The sequence below is a fragment of the Molossus molossus genome, unplaced genomic scaffold (assembly GCF_014108415.1).
Source record: "Molossus molossus isolate mMolMol1 unplaced genomic scaffold, mMolMol1.p scaffold_m16_p_17, whole genome shotgun sequence".
NCBI lineage: Eukaryota > Metazoa > Chordata > Mammalia > Chiroptera > Molossidae > Molossus > Molossus molossus.
In genome coordinates this window covers 53,945,204-53,963,776 of record NW_023425352.1, presented here as the reverse complement: position 1 = coordinate 53,963,776, position 18,573 = coordinate 53,945,204, and the positions used below count along the sequence as shown (strand labels likewise).

The window sequence follows — 18,573 nt, the reverse complement described above, 5'->3', positions numbered from 1 at the left end:
AATTTATTTATTAGCTCTAGTAAATTTTTGATAGAGTCTAATTTAGGGCTTTCTGTGTACAATATCATCTCATCTGCAAATAATGACAGTACTGGAAGTCTTAGCCACAACAATTAGACATGCAGAAAAAATAAAAGGATCCAAATTGGAAAGGAGAAAGGGAAACTATGTTGAATAGGAGTGGTGAAAGTAGGCATCCCTATCTTGTTCCTGTTTTTAAGGGAAATCCTTTTCATTTTTGCCCATTGAGTATGATGTTGGCTGTAGGTTTTTCATATATGGCCTTTATTATGTTGAGATATGATCCCTCTATTCCCACACTGATGAGCATTTTTATCAGAAATGGGTGCTGGATTTTGTTGAATGCTTTTTCAGTATCTATTGATATGATCATATGGTTTTTATCTTTCATTTTGTATATGTGGTGTATCACATTTATTGATTTGCAAATATTGTACCATCCTTGCATCCCTGGGATGAACCCCACTTGGTCATGGTGAATAATTTTTTTGTATTGCTAGATCCAATTTGCTAATATTTTGTTAAGGATTTTGGCATCTATGTTCATCAGGGATATTGGCCTGTGGTTTTCTTTCTTGGTAGTATCTTTATCTGGTTTTGGAATTAGAATTATGCTTAGCCCTCCTGATTTTTATCCTCCAACATAGGTGTGGGACCAGCCCATCCACACTTCCGCCCCTCCTACCAGTCTCGATGTGACTTCTTTAATTTTGTAGTTGTAGAACTTCCATTCAGCTTGCTCTCAGGCAGTTCTGAATGATGGTTGTTCTGTAGTTTGTCATTTTGATGTGGTTGTGGGAGGAGGCGAGTACCGTGTTTATCTATGCTGCCTTTTTTACTGGAAGTCTGTAGAATATTTTTAAATGCATTGCTGAACCTGGAAGAAGTAAGGAAGTTCCCAAAGGCAAACTTAAAGAAAACCTAGAGAGTAAAATTAGTTAAAGGGGACAAAAAAGGTGAGGCTGGAGGCATGTATTCCCAGGAATCTAGAGTTTTGGGGATTAATAGCTCTATGAGAAGACCTGCCACGTGTAGGCTTCTGAAGCTGAGGTCTCTGCATAAAACGTCTATCTCCAAAAGAATTATACCTTCAGAGAAAGAAAGGATGGCTTTGAAAATAATCTGCTTTGAGTCAGGAGCTGTAGGGAGAGTTTCCTCCCCCCATCCTGGCTGTACTGTGGTATGTTTTGGGAGCTAAAGCGTAGGTCTGCCCTCACTTGAAATCTCAGGTTTGAATTTGTACTCCCTGGGAAAGGAGAAATTAATTCAAAGTTGTTCAATTTAGTAGTGCTCCTTGGTACTTGGCTTCTGGAAGAGAAGCATCTTCATTCTAGCACCCTGGGAATTTTAAAGATTAAGGAGCTAAATATAAGCTATTTATTTATTTGATCCTCACCCAAGGTTATTTTTCTATTTATCGTCAGATAGAGTGGGAGGGGGAGAGAGGGAGAGAAAAACATCAACTTGAGAGGGACACATCGACTAGTTACCTCTTGCACAACTTCGACCAGGTACATGCCCTTGGCAGAACCAAACCCAAGACTCATTGGTCTGTAGGCCGACACTCTACTGCTGAGTCAAACCGACCAGGGCTGAGCTCATTTAAAAAAAAAAAAAAATGGTAATTTAAAAATGTTTTAAGTAGTATGTAATAAGACACCATTGATGAGACTAAAGCAACCAACAGATTGAGACACCTGTAGGATGTTAGATGCTTGAATTATCAGGTGCACAATATAAAAGATAGGATAAAATAAATAACCTCTCAAATGATTTAACATATGAAATATAAGTAGAAGTTCTAGTTCAAAAGAGTAATTTTCAACTAGTAAAGAGAAATTTAAAAGTTAGTAGGTAAGTTAAAACAGATTAGAGACAGCTGAGGTGAATAAGTGAATTGGCCAATAAATCTGAAGAAATTACAAGAATACATTTTGAGAGTAAGGAAAATGAAAAATATAAAATAGATGTAAAGAGACAGGAGAAGAAATAATATAAAAACAGTTTGCTCAAAAGCTGTCATTGCCCAAGTACTCTTGCTTAAGATTAATAAATATTGGACCTTTTTTTATTTCTGTAACATATTAAGCTATAAAGTGTGATATTACCAAATCTTAAGCTTTATTGTAATTACATGCATCATAAAGAATGCCAGGTATTTTAATAAACTTCTTGATCTGTTATTTTTATATTTCTATTGATATTTTAGAGAGAGAGGGAGGGAGAGATAGCAATATCAATGTGAGAGCGAGACATTGATTGGCTGCCCCCTGTGCACCCTCCCTACTGGGGATCAAGCCTGAAACCTGGGCATGTGCCCTGGGAATTGAACCGGGACCTCTCCGTCCATAGGGCAACGCTCAATCCACTGAGCCACATCGGCCAGGCTATTATCATTTTTGAATAAGGTATATTCTTTTGAAAGCAAATATAGTCTATATATTGTGTTATAGCCTTTGACTGGCTTAATCTCAGAATCTTAGGCTCTTTCTGTATAAACCAGCAAAAAATATATTTTTAATCTCTTTTTCTTCTAGTTTTCAATTATTGAAAAATGGCTGAGGGTCTTAGATGATGTGAAAGACTACAGTTCAAGTTCTGATATTAGCAAACTAATTTTTTTTTTTTAATGCGAGATTTTCTTTTTTTTTCTTTATTGATTTTTAGGAGAGGGAGAGAGAGATAGAAACATCGATGAGAGAGAACATCAATTGGCTTCCTCCTACATGCCCCCCACTGGGGATGGACCCACAACCTGGGCATGTGCCCTGATCAGGAATCGAACCAGCGACCTGTTGGTGCATGGGTTGACGCTCAACCACTAACCCACACCGGCCAGGCTAGCAAACTAATTTTTTTCTTAGCTTTTTATTTGGAAATAATACAGATTCTTAGGAAGTTGCAAAGCAATGTACAGGGAATTCCATGCATGCATCCTTCACTCTGCCTCCCCTAATGTTAACATCTTACAGAATTATAGGACACTCTCAGAACCAGGAAATTGGCCTTGGTGCAAGCCACAGAGCTGATTCATATTTTAACAGTTATACTTGCACTCATGTTTGTGTATGGGTCTGTGGAGTTTTATTACATGTGTAACCACCACTACAGTCCAGATACATAACCACACCATTGAAGTGCTGTTCCGTAGCTGCACAAACCCTTCTGCCTCTCATTCCTCACTGCTGGTAACCACTAATCTGTTCTTCCTTTTAATTGTTATTTCATAAATGTTATATGGGTATAATATACTGTATATATTCTTTTGAGAATCTTTCTCTTCACTCAGCAAAATTCCCTTAAGGTTTATCCAGGTCTTCTAGTATCAATATTGTGTTCTTTTTTATTGCTGAGTAGTATTCCATAGTATAAATGTATCACAGGTTTTTTAGTCATTTATCCTCTGACAGACATTAGGGTACTTTCCAGTTTTGAACTATTACAAAGAAGTATGCGAATTTCTATGTGAAAAAATACATTTTCATCTTTCTGGGATAAATGCCAAGAGTCTATATTATATTTTAATTTAGATTTAAAGAGCCAGATATGAATTCTTCAGCCAGATTAAAGTGTTAACTGTCCAAGAGATAGACAATCATAGTAGCACTACACATTTGAATGGATCAGAATTCAAAGTAAATCTCAAGGTAAATGTTTTACCCACAGAGACTAGACTTCATGAATGTAGCAAAAGACTGTCATGTCTTGTTTTTTTGAAGCTAAAACTACAGATGTTAATTTTTAAAATAATTTGTAAATAGTAGCTATTAGTTCTCATTATTTAGGTTAATAAATTCGGTGTTTTTTCCTCCAGTGGTCTTATTAGTAATCAGTGTACAAGCCGAACCAACAACTTGAATGCTTACTGCATGTTATATAGGAACCTTTTTGGAATACCCTTCAGCATGTTCCTGATGTTTAGTTACCACTGGAGAATTTCCATTACTGAATTTTACACCATTGAATTAGTTGTGTTTTATTTACAGAAAGACGAGCCAGATGCTTTCAAAGAGCTGGGGACAGGAAATAGGATTGCTACGTGGCTGTTTTATGTAAGTTATAGCTAAAATTTTTATTTTAAGTTGGGATTTTATCACATGACTCGTTTATTTTGATGTGTTTAGATGTTTGCTCTTAACCATCCTAAAGTTTTTACAACTCAGTAAAGGGAGTTAAGAATTTCTTTTTCAATAGTAACTTTTTCAGTTATAATGTTACCACCCGAGAAGAAAGTTAAAATTACTGACGGTTTTGCTACTTGGAGACAGTTATTGTTGATACTTTGTAGTATGGACTGCTTAGTTACTTATGTGTACATAAACATCTCTATATGAATTTACTTTTTTTTTTTTCTCACCCGAGGACATTTTTGCATTTATCTTCAGATATAGCGGGAGGAAGAGAGAGAGAGAGAAACATCAATTGGTTACCACTCACATGACCCCGGCCAGAGACAAACTGCAACCAAGGGACATGCCCTTATTGGGAACCAAACCGGCCAGGGCTGAATTTACATATTTGTAGTCAGGTGATGACTGCAGATAACTCACATTTTCATAGTTTTGAATTTGTATTGATATATCAGAAAAGTATACAAATCATTAAGCATAATACAATAAATTTTCATAGAGTGAACACATCTGGTATAATCAGCATCCAGATCAAGTAGTAGCACCCTAATGCCCCATCAAAGGAACGATTCTCACATTGTTTATTGATTATTTTTTAAAGAGAGAGGGAGGGAGAGAAAAACATCCATTGGCTGCCTTCTGCACACCACCTACTGGGGATCGAGCCTGCAACCTGGGCATGTGCTCTGATGGGGAATCAAACCGGGACCTCTCAGTCCATGGGACAGTGCTCAATTGACTGAGCCACACCAGCCGAACTGCTCTTAATTTTTAAAATTAAGTATATATTCACACATATAGAAAAAATTAAGATTTGATCATAATATTTGCCCTAGTTAACTGTTGCTGCATAACAAATTGCCCCCAAACTGAATGTTTTAAAACAACTTTATTTTTATCTTTCATGGTTGTGAAGTTCACTGGGCTTTGCTCATGGTTCTTCTGGATCTCTCATGCGTGTGCAGTCAGGTGATGACAAGCACTAGGGTCCATCTTAAAGGCTGAAACTCAGGCTGGCTGTTGGCCAGAAGACCTCCATGAGGCTTTCTCACACATAGTGACTGTATTACAAGAGCAAGTATCCCCCAAAAAACAAGGCAGAACTGCAGGGTACTTTATTACCTACCCCCAGAAGTCAAATAGTGTCATTTCTCTATTTTATTAATTGAGGCAAAGGTCTGCCAAAGGGAGGAGACATAGACATTACCGCTCAAGAAGAACGTCAGTGTTGTAAAAAGAGCATGTAGGACAGGACATATTGTATTAGGAAAATATAATGTTCTGCAGTGTTATAATCTTCGCTAACTTAAGATGTCTTAGCTCAGCCAGGTGGCTCGGTTGAAGCATTGTCCCATACATCAAAAAGGTTGTGGGTTCGATTCCCAGGCAGAGCAGGTATGAGAGGCAACTGATCGATGTCTCTCTCTAAAATCAATAACCATATCCCCAGATGAGGATTTTAAAAAATGATGTTTTATATCTCAGTCCACAGAGCCACACTGGCTGGCAGCAGTTATTGTGGTTTTAATTTGCATTTCTCTAATTAGAGAGGTTAAGTATCTTAAGAGCCATTAAATGTTTGTTTTGGCTGTATTTGTTTGCTTTTATGAATATCATGATGCTATATTATTTGGTCCAATATCCATTTGTATTAGATATTTTGATTAGATTAATATTCAATTCTCCTGCCCCCCCCCCATTGTTTAAATACTATTCCTAGGTGAGCCACATAGCCCAACTTTTTCATTTCTCCAAATTTGTACTTAGTTACTAAGAGCTGTTAATTCTTTGATATTGATAAAGAAAGGTATTTTACCATGAAAAATATATTATCTCACTTCATGCTTTTTACCTTGATTTAGACTGTGTCTGATACCAAGATCAAACTGCTTTCTTTGGTACAGCATTTACCTGGCAAATCTTATCTTTGTTTTCAGCGTTTGCTTTGTGATGCAGTCTCAGTCTGTCTATACATACTATTTATGTTGCTTTTGAAAAACATCCCCACTGTGTGACTTGCTTCCTTTGCCATGTTTTGTGCATGTGCTTCTTTTCTCCTCACCTGAGGATATGTTTCCATGTATCTTCAGATAGAGCGGGAGGGAGAGAGACATACATCAACTGGTTGCCTCCTGCACAACCCCGACCAGGGAATGAACTGCAACTCTTTGGTCCACGGGCCGACGCTCTAACCATTAAGCAACCGGCTAGAGCAGCACCTACTGTTCTAGATACTAAAGCTCGGCAATGAAAATTCCTGCCCCATGGAGATTTTATTATAGTGTCATAAATATTTATACCCCTATATTACCTGGTTTATCAAAAATCATTCTTTTTACCTCTGGCTGTAAGTGAAGTGCCTGTCCCAAATTATTCCCATCTCCCTTCCTGACTTTATAATTTCTTTGTTTTATATTTGTTTGCTAAAAACTGAGTAGCATGCACAAACCCACCTCTATAAGTAGAATTCCAGATGTTTTCCTAGCCTAGTATTACATCCTCCTCACAATGGCATGTTTAACTCTATCAGCCATTTGGTAATACCCTCTTATCTCTTACAGATGAGTGATGTGTCAGCAGGAGGAGCCACTGTTTTTCCTGAAGTAGGAGCTAGTGTTTGGCCCAAAAAGGTAAACTTGGTTTGTTATTTTAATATTTGTTGTCCCTTTATTTTTTTCCTAAGAAAGAGGTGCCTCTTTATTTTATGGTCTAATTAATGAATTAGAATTTTAAAGGTAATATACTTAAGGACTATATTATCTCTAGGTAAAACTATGATTATGTCACAGTTTACCATGAGTACCTAAAGTATTTAAAAGTTTCATTTCTAAAATGGGTTCCATGTGAGTTTCCTCTCCATCCTGCTATTGGAAAATACCTTTTTGTCAAGCACTTTGTAGTATTAATGTTTTCACCAAAATTTTGTAAATGATTATTATATTTTCAGAATTATATTAGAGGAATACTTTCACAGGAGGACAATTTAATTACTGTTAAAGGAATACTTTCACAGGAGGACAATTTAATTACTGTTAAGAGTTAGAACCTGATATTTTATTTGGGGACTAATTTTGTATTCTCACAGGGAACCGCTGTTTTCTGGTATAATCTGTTTGCCAGTGGAGAAGGAGATTATAGCACACGGCATGCAGCGTGTCCAGTGCTAGTTGGAAATAAATGGGGTAAATGTTTTCCATATTCTCTAAACAGAATTTGTTTCATATTTTGAAATTATTATAATCTATATCTTAAAAGAAATTGAAAACAAAACTTTTGACAGATTTGCCTGCTATGACTTTAACATTGAAAAGATTCCACCAAGCAAGTTACTGATCTTTTAAATCCTCACCGGAGAATGTGTTTTCTATTGATTTTTAGAAAAAGAGAAACATTGGTCAGTTGCCTCCTGTACGTCCCATGACCTTTTGGTGTATAAGACAATGCTCCAACTAGTGGAGTTATTGATCTTAATATAAATTTGCTTTTAACAGACCAGAATTTTGATGACATTATTTTAAATAGTATTTCCACTTGTTACTCTAAAAATCATTAATTGACTCAAAGCTGAATAAGAAAGTATCTTCCCCTTAAGGGGTTCACAGTTGTCTCAGAGACAATACTAATAGATAAATTGTAAACAGAAGATGGCAACTCCTTACCTTTAGGGAGGCTTCTTCAAAGCTTAATTTTTAAGTTTGGTCTTAGAGATAGAGCAGTAGTTCTCCAAGCATGTTAGGTCCAGGACTGGCATGACTTGCCACATTATAAAAAGAAACAGGTGAAGTTATTTGATAAGTATTTAACCCCATGTATCCATTTTAATATGTGTCACTGCTCACATTTCCATGGGAAGATCAAGGAGTGATACCTGATCGTCAGAATTAAAAAACCCTCCCCGATGATTATGTTTGAGAACCACTAGACTAGAATGAAGAGAGGCTCATGGAGGAGAGATGAGTTTAGAAAGATTTTTTTCCATTGTCTGGGTGGATGATGTATGAAAGCCTGGACTAAGGCAACAGCAAAAGGGTTGGAGAGCCAAGAATAGATGTAAAGAAAATTGGATGTAGGAGAAGGAATTGAAAGTTAAGAATAGTAGTGATTGATCATAGAATTGCTCCTTTAGAGTGAAGACTTTGGTTAATTTAAAAAATATCATTATAGCCCGGCCGGTGTTGCTCAGTGGTTGAGCAATGCACCAAGAGGTCACCGGTTGGATTCCTGGTCAGGGCACATGCCTAGGTTGTGGGCCGGGTCCCCAGAGTGGGAGGCATGCAAGAAGTGGCCAATCAATGTTCTCTCTCTATAAAAATATTAGAGGTTCTATTTGTACCTACATTTTAATTTCATTTGTTTCATTTCAAACCTTACATTGAACATTAGAAACTTTGGGATATGCACATATATAGACTGTCAAATGTACATACATGTACCTAAAATCTTCTATGTTTCAGCCCTGGCCAGGTGGCTTAATTGATTGGAGCATTGTCCCATATACCAAAAGGTTGTGGGTTCAATCCCCGGTCTGTGTGCATATAGGAGGCAACCAATCAGTATTTCTGTCTCTAAAAGCAATAAAAAAACGTCCTCAGGTGAGGATTAAAATAAAATTTGTGTTTCTAACTTTTAGTGAAATATTTAAAAGACTGCTTAAGTAGCATCTGGCTTTATTTAGTTTTGGTCTTGAACATTTAGCCCATGTAAAAACTTTATTATAGACCTAGTTCTTATCAGTGAATTAAATGCTAGTTAGTGGGAAAAATTAACATATTTTATTCTCTCACAGTATCCAATAAATGGCTCCATGAACGTGGACAAGAATTTCGAAGACCGTGCACCTTATCAGAATTGGAATGACAAATAGGCTTCTCCTGCTGTACTTGGATGTATCTGATACACACAGTTCCCAGTCTTAACTTTCAAGAGTTTACAACTGACTAACAAACACTCCATGACTGACTCAGTTATGAACCTCACACCATCATGTTTCATCTGTGGACAAATCACTAACTTTGTGGGTGTTTTCTTTTAAAAGTAACACTGAATCACCATATTGTACATAATAAAACCTTCAAATTCAGTTGGTATCACAAAGGACAAAGCAAGGCAGAATTAAAAATGAGGAACTTTTACATGTTATATATTTTAAAGAACTTTTCGTTTAGATAAAAATACACTTTAAGCATCTGATCATAGTATATCACTACATCTCTGTGGGTGGTCGACTGGAATGGACCGTGTGATTAAGGAAGACATACACGCCTTATAGTGTGTACCTAGGCACTGGGTTTACCTAGTCTTACTACTTATTTTCTGGATCTGCCTGAAGATTAGGAATAAACCTGGCCTCTAATCTGGGTTCCATACAATGTGTGTCCCTCCATCCACTTTCTAAGTTGATTTTTTCCCCCTCCCATGTGTCCTTTTTACTGTATTTTACCAATCCCCCTTTCCGCTCATAGCTCCATTGTGGTGAATTAAGTCTGTTCGAGGTAAAATACTTTGGTTAAGAAAAAATTTAACAGGAAGCCCTACAGAACGCCAGGGCTTCTTAACTAAAATGATCTTCACTTGGTTTGTTTTTTTAAATGACTGATGATTTTGTCCATAAAATTTGCTGTTTTTCTTAGTGCCAATACCTTGCCTCTTATTCTTTCTACAGCAGGGTGGTGATACTGTCTTTCTGATTAAATAAATATTGTGCCTTAGGAGACTGGAAATTTAAGTCCTTTCAGTGATGAGGGATTTTAAAAAGAAATAATCTTCCTCAAAAGCCAAAATGTTTGTTCTTTCAATTCTGAAGTGTATTGTGACAACAGTGACCTATTTATGATCTTAAATCTTTTTTTAAAAATGTTTCTGTTTTCCGTGTGGTATTTTTATATTTGAATGTGAATGCATGCTATAGTGATAAGACTTGGGTTTGTCCTCTTGGTTTTCATTCACTCTAATATCTCATTTTTTATGGAAAAAGAATTTAGGTTCTCTGAACTCTCAGCTACTTAACCAAAATATGTTTCCTTTAAGGGGAGTTCTACAACTTCACTCTGGTTATGGGGTTATTACAATATTGGTACTTAAGACTTTCTTTTATTTATAAATATGGTGGGGTAGCAGTGAATCTAATGAACTATGTTAATGACCCCTTAGACTAACTTTTTACATTCATACAAGGGCTCTTTATCCTTTATGCAGTATTTAAATATTTAAGAAAGAATTTGATTACATTTCTGGGAAAGAAGGTATTACTGTTACCAATTAAAAAAAAAAACACAAGTCTTCCTTTTTCCAGCTATCCTTTTGTTCCACCACAACTATTTGAGTAAGAAATATTGAGAATTAAGTTCAGTACTTTCATCTACTCAAATTTTGTGACAATAGGTGATTTTTTTAAAACCCTTTTTTAGATAGAAGCAATATTAATTCAAAACGATAGAAATAAAATAGAGGTTCCAAGGATGGAAACCAACCTTTATTGGCATACGTTTTAGCAAGTAGAATAAAAATAACATCTATTTCATGAGGAAATAACATTCCATAATCTTATCGATTTCCTCCTTATATTCAACCTCAAACCCCACCTGGGGATTTGGTCAACTCTTTTCAGTGTTAGCTCTTATAGAACCCTCCCAATTTTCATGATTACACACTATTTTTCTTTCCAAATGAAAAGAGGAAAAATCCAGTATAAAGCTTTGGGTCCAGTGGTCTTTGCCATCCTTTTTGTTGTTATTTAATAGTGAACTTTAAAATGAGGGCTATCATGGAAAATGTGGTTTCCTCACCAAATCTACCTGTCTATCGTTCATTAACTTTAAGCATGGAGTTATCACCACTACCACCAACATGCAGTTAACTGAAATATCCACCCGAACACTTGAACAGCAGGGTAAGTAAATGTGGTAACTATGTAATAATCTAGTAGGGTTACTTTTTTTAATTTAATGACTTCAGCATTCTTAGAAAAGTTAAATGTTAAATGCATTGATGAAAGAAGTAATCAACCATCTACTTTGTTGAAAATATAAAATGGTAATTACAGTGTAGGATTAAGAATTGATGTATACAGTAAAATCACATATATAAATTATATGTAAACTAGTTTGTGTGTTTTTGTATGATCTTATTGCTGCTGAGAAGAATCTAAATATCATTATGTGTTGACTGGTTGTGTGTATACAATGTATCCACTTAAGTCCATCTAGCTGAAAAATGAACAACTTATATGCAAGGCCCCATAAGCTAAACAGTTGAATGACTGGATTCCTGCCATTAAGAAATATACAGTATCATACCAACACAAGAAACACTCAGTCATGATTAAATAACTATAAATCACTTGAGACAGAATAAACAACTCCAAACTAGAGCCTGCTAGGAGAAAGCAAGATGAAAATGACACCTCCATTTGCCAGCTAACAACACAAGAACTGCGTCTTCCTTGGCAGCACTTATTTCACTGTGGTAAGAGATGGTGTTTCACAAGGAAGACTGTTGGATAGCTTAGAGAAAAAGGACTGAATTAACACGAGAGAGGATCAAATGCTCAGGTTTATCAGGAAACAGATTTCACATTCCTATTCTAATGTCCTTGGATGGGACCCCACCACACTGATGAGTTTTGCAAAATAAACTGTAATGTACCAGTACAGTTCTTGGCTGCCTGCTTTATTAACTTTTGAGAACTGTAAAGTTTACTTTCTGTGTAAATTTAGCCCTCACTTAAATATACATTTTGATTCAGGAATAAATTTTATATATATATATATATCACATCAATAGTAAGGTAGTCCTATCAAATGTGAAAGATTTTAAATAAAAGAACAACTACAAGAAGTGGAAGTCCTCCATAGTCTGATTTTTGAGGTCTGTTGAATTCCTACTGCAGCACTTACTCTGTTGAAATTAGTTTACAAAACAAGATAATCACAGATAAGCCCTAAAATCTGAGAAAAGGAAATTGAAATAACCAAATAAAATCTGAGGATTTCCTAACAGGTTTATTTCTAATACAAATATATTTTAGGATAAGCACCTTAAAGGATTCAGAATAGAACAGTTTTAATAGACCATGTGTGATGTGCACTTTTGATTTTTAGAGAGGGAGAGAAACATCAATGTGAGAAACATCAAGGACACATCTATTACTGGCCTCCTACCAGGGATCAAGCCCACAACCTAGGCATGTGCCGTGTCTAGGAATTGAACTGGCGACCTCTCTGTGCACAGGATGACGCCTGGCCAGGTGGTGATGTGCACTATTTCACGTCGTCTTTTTAGGTTGATGAATTGTGTACTAAGTAAACCTTTTCTTAGAAAAGACATTCACTTATTTTTAAGTCCACAGTGAGCCAAAATTATTATTGTAATATCTACTTTAAAGCCATAAATGTAATTAAACTCCATTGTAATGTAGGTTTTATGAGTTTGAATATTACCAGGTGTTAGATCATATTACATAACTACATAATAGTTAACTTCTGAATAATAGATAATGAATCTTATTCTTTGATACCTGTATAATGATGAAACATTATAGTTGTTAATTCTTAGAAGATGTACTAAATTCAACAATTATGTTAGTTATTTCATGTTCTATTTTTACTTTACATTTAAAAAGCAAAAAAGTTAGGGTTCTATGACATGAAACACCTCTCAGACTTTTATCTGAGATGGAAAAAAGTATTTCTTACTGAAAATAGTGTTATCTTTCCCATAATCCCTTTTTACTTACTCAACTATGGGAAAAGAGTCTCTGGAAAATTCAAGTAAGGTAATAATTGCAAGTGCTCCTTAGTGTGGTTTGCAGAAGAGTTGACATGAGGCTTGTTATTGGTCCACAACGACATAAGAAGATTACATCAAAATATAAACTGCCCTGGCCAGTTTGCTCAGTGGTTAGAGCATCAACCTGTGGTCTCGAGAGACCCGGGTTCGGTTCCCGCTAAGGGCATGTACCATGGCTGCAGTTTGTCCCCGGCCCTAGTTGGGTCGTGCGGGTGGCAGCCACTCGATGTGTCCCTTTCACATCGATGTTTCTCTTTCCCTCCCATTCTATCTGAACAAAAAATGGAAAAATGTCCTTGGGTGAGGATTAAAAAATGGATGGATGGATGGATGGATGGATGGATGGATGGATGGATGGATGGATAGATAGACAGACTACATCAATAAGTACAGTTTTGTTCAGTTGGCTTTTTTCATAGCAAGATTTTCATGATGAAGAAAGTATATTATTTACATTGTGGTATGAGTTTTTTTGTTTTTGTTTTTTTATCTCAGTGGGAACCAGCTTTAAATAGTGTTGCTCTAAAATAGTACAAATTGAATCTTGCTTGAGGCAGGAAAGGCAGACTTTATATGTCTTCGTATAATGGGAAAGATAATTCAGAATAATCATTTAGCTTTGCAAATGTTTCAAGGAATCAACATGTTTACATTTTAGCATTCTGTTTTTAAGGTGATTGGGGTCAACTATTCCTTTAGTCCTAAAACCACTTAATCTGACTAGTTCTATTTGGTATAACATATTTAAGAACATCAGTTCTAGAGGAAGATACTGGACTAAGAAGCTCCAGATCCTCGTTTCCCCCATGGGAACACAAAACTTAACAACTGGAGTTGGGGTAAAATAATTTTAGAGAGATCTGGAAAACAGCCAGAGGTTTACAGTAACCAAGTGAAGATCCATTCAAGTAAAAGTCACATTCAAAATAGTAGGAATTTTGAGGGTTTTTTTTTTTTCTTAATAAGTATTTTTTATTTATTTATTGATTTTAGAGAGAGGAAAGGAGAGGAAGGGAGAGATAGAAACATCAGTGAGAGAGGACATAGATTGGCCGCCTCCTACATGCCCCCCACTGGGCATTGGGCCCACAACCTGGGCATGTGCCCCGACCAGGAATCCAACCAGCAACCTCTTGGTGCATGGGTCAACACTCAACCCCTGAGCCACACCAGCCAGGCTCATAGTGTTTTTACTTACCCTCACCCTACCCCAAAGCAGATGCAGCACAGTTGGGAGGAGTAGCTACCCAGTTACCTCTCAGACCAGAGGAAGCAAAACAGTCCCTGTTTATGATGTTCTAGTCTGTTTGGAAGCTGCCTGAAGGACTGGTCTGTTTAACCTAACTCAGGGCTCAGATAGGGAAAATCATATAGCTAGAAAAAGCCCTGGGAAGCATCAGACACTGCTTCTTAAAGCTTCAGGGGGAACTACAGACTTGCAAATGGCAGCAACAAGGATTAGAGGTACAATAGGAGGCTTAAAACAGGTTGGGGTCAGACTTTTAGGGAAAGACTTAAAAGCAGTCATGTGTATGGGGAGATCAAAAAAGGACAAGCAGCTCTGGCTGATTTGGCTCAGTAGTTGGAGCATCAGCCCACGGACCAGTCACAGGTTTGATTCTAGTCAAGGGCACATACTTGGGTGGCAGTTCCGTCCCAGCCCTGGTTGGGGCCATGCAGGAGGCAACCAGTTGATGTCTCTCTCTCCCCATCTCACTCTATCTGAAGACAAATGAAAAACTATCCTGGGGTGAAGATTAAAAAAAGAAGAAGAACAAGCTAGGTAGGTCAAGATGCATGCCAAGAAAAGACCTTAGGCTACCACTCCAGGCTGATTCCAGGATCAGAACATGCCCTAATTACTGGAGGCATTCCTCAGTATGGAACCAGTCTGCAAAGACTGGGAGAAGTAGCAGGTTTTTTTGAATATTTAATTTTCGACTGAAAAGAAAAATTACTAAGTATACAAGGAAACAGGAAAACATGGCCCATTCAAAGGAAGAAAAATGATGTGGGAAAAACCACTTCTGAAGAAATAGACATCAGACCGGGTACACTAAACAAAGATTTTTTTAATCATCTGCTTAAATATGCTCAAAGAGCTAAAGGGAAATATCAAGAACTAAAAGTAAGGAAAATGTTATATGAACAAATAGAGAAATCAACCAAAGGATAAAAATGAAAAGAACCAAACAAAAATTCTGGAACTGAAAAATACAATGACTAAATTTAAAAATTTATGAAAGGGATTGAATAGCAGGTGTGAATAGGTGGAATTAAAAATCAGCAAACTTGAAGACATATTTAAAATAGCAACTCTGAGGAACAAAATGAATGAAGAAAAGCACACAGAGCCAGAGGGACACAGGACACCACCACACAGCCTAGTGTAGGAGGCACACGCATCTCCGAGGAAGACAGTTGCTGAAAGATAATTTAAAAAATATAATGGTCAATAATTCCCCAAATTTGAAGTTGTGGATCTACAAATCCCAAAAGCTCAAAGAATTCCAAGTAGCATAAATTTAAAGAGAACAACACTGAGACACATTATAATAAAACTCTTGAAAGCAGCAAGAGAAAATTGACCTCATGTACAAGGAATCCTGAATAAAATTATCAGTGAATTTCTTGGCAGAAGGCCAGAAGGCAGTAAGATAATACATTTAAAGTGCTGAAAGAAAAAATATGCCCATCGAGAATTATGTAATCTAGTACATGTGTCCTATAAAAATGAGGGCAAATATAAGACGTTCCCAGGTAAACAAAGCTGAGGGAGTTCATTACCACTAAACCTGCCCTACAAGAAATGCTTTGAGTTGAAAGGACACTAGACTGGCTTAAAGTCACATAAAAATATGAAGGTAAATATATGGGCAACAGAAAAAAATCAACATTATTTTGGTTTGCAAATCCACTTTTTTTTCTGTATGATTTAAAAGACAAATGCATAGCCCTGCCTGGTTTGGTTCAGTGATTAGAGCATCGGCCCGCAGACCAGAGAGTCCCGGGTTTGGTTCCTGCTAAGGGCACATACCTTGGTTGCAGTTTGTCCCCGGGCCCAGTTGGGGTTGTGTGGGTGGCGACCAGTCGATGTGTGTCTCTCTCATCGATATTTCTCTTTTCCTCCCTCTCCCCCTCCTGCTCTATCTAAAGATAAATGCAAAAATGTCCTCGGGTGAGGATAAAAAACAAAAGACAAATGCATAAAAATTATAAATCTGTGTTAATGGGTACATAATATATAAAGATGTAATTTGTAACTTTACTAACATAGGTGAATGGATCTGTGAGTAGTTTTGTGTGCAATTGAAGTTAAGTTGGTATAAATTCAAATTATACCTTTAGGATGTTATGTGTAATCCCCATAGTAACCACAAAGAAAATTATCTATAGAATATATACAAAGGGAAAGGGAAAGGAATCAAAACATGTCATTACAAAAAAATCAACTAAACACAAAGCATGGCAGTAATGTAGGAAATGAGGAACAAAAAAGCTATAAGACAGAAAACCAAATGGCAAAAGTAAGTCCATCCCTATCAGTAGTTACTTTAAATGTAAATGGGTTATAAACTCCCCAATCAAAAGACATAAATTGACAATGGATAAAAAACATGACAAGTCTAAAAAAGACTCACTTTAGAACTAGACATGAACAGATAGAACGTAAAAGGATGAAATATATCCCTATCAAAATCCATCCTAAAATAGGAATCTCAAGGGATCCTAAATAGCTAAAACTTGAAAAATAATGGCAATAAAGGTCTCACACATCCTGATTCTCAAACAGAATTCCAAAGCTACAGTAATCAAAATAGTCTTGTACTGGCATAAAGACAAACATGTAAACAATTGGAATAGAATAGAGAGCCCGGAAATAAATCCTTGTAGCTCAATAACAAAAAATACCTGATTTTAAAAATGGATCAAGGGACTCTCCGACTCCACAGCATGGCCCCCAAACGCCAGTCTTCCCTGCCAGCTCAAACGAAGAAACCGCGACTGCCTCCTGCCCCCAAGCCAGAGAAGAAGTCAGCCCCTCAGGAGTTGCCCAGGGGAGAAAAAGAACAGCAAGAAGCAATTGAACATATTGATGAAGTACAAAAAGTCTGAAATAGACAGACTTAATGAACAAGCCAGTGAGGAGATTTTGAAAGTAGAACAGAAATATAACAAACTCCACTAACCATTTTTTCAGAAGAGGTCAGAATTGATCGCCAAAATCCCAAATTTTGGGGTAACAACATTTGTCAACCATCCACAAGTGTCTGCACTGCTCGGGGAAGAAGATGAAGAGGCGCTGCATTATTTGACAAGAGTTGAAGTGACAGAAGTTGAAGATATTAAATCAGGTTACAGAATAGATTTTTATTTTTATGAAAATCCTTACTTCAAAAATAAAGTTCTCTCCAAAGAATTTCATCTGAATGAGAGTGGTGATCCATCTTCAAAGTCCACTGAAATCAAATGGAAATCTGGAAAGGATTTGACGAAACGTTCAAGTCAAACACAGAATAAAGCCAGCAGGAAGAGACAGCATGAGGAACCAGAGAGCTTCTTTACCTGGTTTACTGACCACTCTGATGCAGGTGCAGATGAGTTAGGAGAATTCATCAAAGATGATATTTGGCCAAATCCATTGCAGTACTACTTGGTTCCTGACATGGATGATGAAGAAGGGGAAGGAGAGGAAGAAGAAGATGATGATGATGAGGGGGAGGAAGGAGAGGAAGATGAAGGAGAAGATGACTAATGGAACACTGATGGATTCCAACCTTTTAAATTTTCTCCAGTCCCTGGGAGCAAGTTGCAGTCTCTTCTCCCCCCCCCCCCCCCTTGTGCTTAGTCACCCTGTTTTGAAGTCTCTTTTCTCTCCTTTACACCATGGTTCCTACCTTATTTGGGGGGGATGTACTTTGAGCAGAATACAGTGGGAAAAGAATCTCTGCCCCTTTCTGTTCCAAATTCATTTTTATCCCTTCTTGTCTCAAGAAACTTTATGGAATCAACACCACCGTGCTCTGTGGGAAAAAAGAAAAACCTTCTGCTCCCTTAGCGCTGCTGGAAGCTGGAGGGTGCTGGGCCCTGTGTAGTGGTGCACAGAATTCTAGCTCTTTCCTCCTTTCTCTGTATATTGGGCTCAGGGATTACACTGTGTCTCTATGTGAACATGGACAGTTAGCATTTACCAACATGTATCTGTCTACTTTCTCTTGTTTAAAAAAAAGAAAAAAAAAAAACTTAAAAAACAGGGGGGGGGGGTATAGAAGGTCAGCAAAGGGTGGGTTTGAGATGTTTGGGTGGGTTAAGTGGGCATTTTGACAACATGGCTTCTCCTTTGGCATGTTTAATTGTGATGTTTAATGGACATCCTTGCAGGTTAAGATGACACTTTTAAAATTCTCTCCTAATGATGACTTGAGCCCTGCCACTCGATGGGAGAATCAGCAGAACCTGTAGGATCTTATTCGGAATTGACATTTCTCTATTGTAATTTTGTTCCTGTTTATTTTTAAAATTTTATTTCACTGGAAAGAAAAGATGATGCTCAGTTTTAAATGTTAAAAGTGTACAAGTTGCTTTGTTACAATAAAACTAAATGTGTACACAAAGGAAAAAAAAAAGGATCAAG

The 18,573-nt window shown here is 36.9% G+C and overlaps 2 protein-coding genes across 6 annotated transcripts in view; both read left to right on the top strand.

The window, feature by feature from the left end:
- The window catches only part of P4HA1 (prolyl 4-hydroxylase subunit alpha 1), a 101,903-nt gene extending 90,857 nt beyond the window's left edge, over positions 1-11,046 (top strand). For 3 of the 5 annotated variants that reach the window (XM_036265738.1, XM_036265735.1, XM_036265737.1), the window contains exons 12-15: positions 4,008-4,073; positions 6,713-6,781; positions 7,237-7,333; positions 8,938-9,966. In XM_036265738.1, coding sequence (XP_036121631.1) covers positions 4,008-4,073; positions 6,713-6,781; positions 7,237-7,333; positions 8,938-9,008 — 303 coding nt within the window. In that variant the 3' untranslated portion in view covers positions 9,009-9,966. Of the gene's footprint in view, positions 1-4,007; positions 4,074-6,712; positions 6,782-7,236; positions 7,334-8,937; positions 9,967-10,970 lie in introns of those variants that run through there. The other 2 variants (XM_036265739.1, XR_004960041.1) reach the window with 2 other exon arrangements.
- A 5,846-nt stretch (positions 11,047-16,892) lies between these two features.
- LOC118632514 (protein SET-like) lies at positions 16,893-17,714 on the top strand. The gene is given in 2 exon segments (XM_036265685.1): positions 16,893-17,048; positions 17,050-17,714. Coding segments are annotated over 2 exon segments (801 nt in total). The 3' UTR covers positions 17,695-17,714.
- The last annotated feature ends 859 nt before the right edge of the window (positions 17,715-18,573 follow it).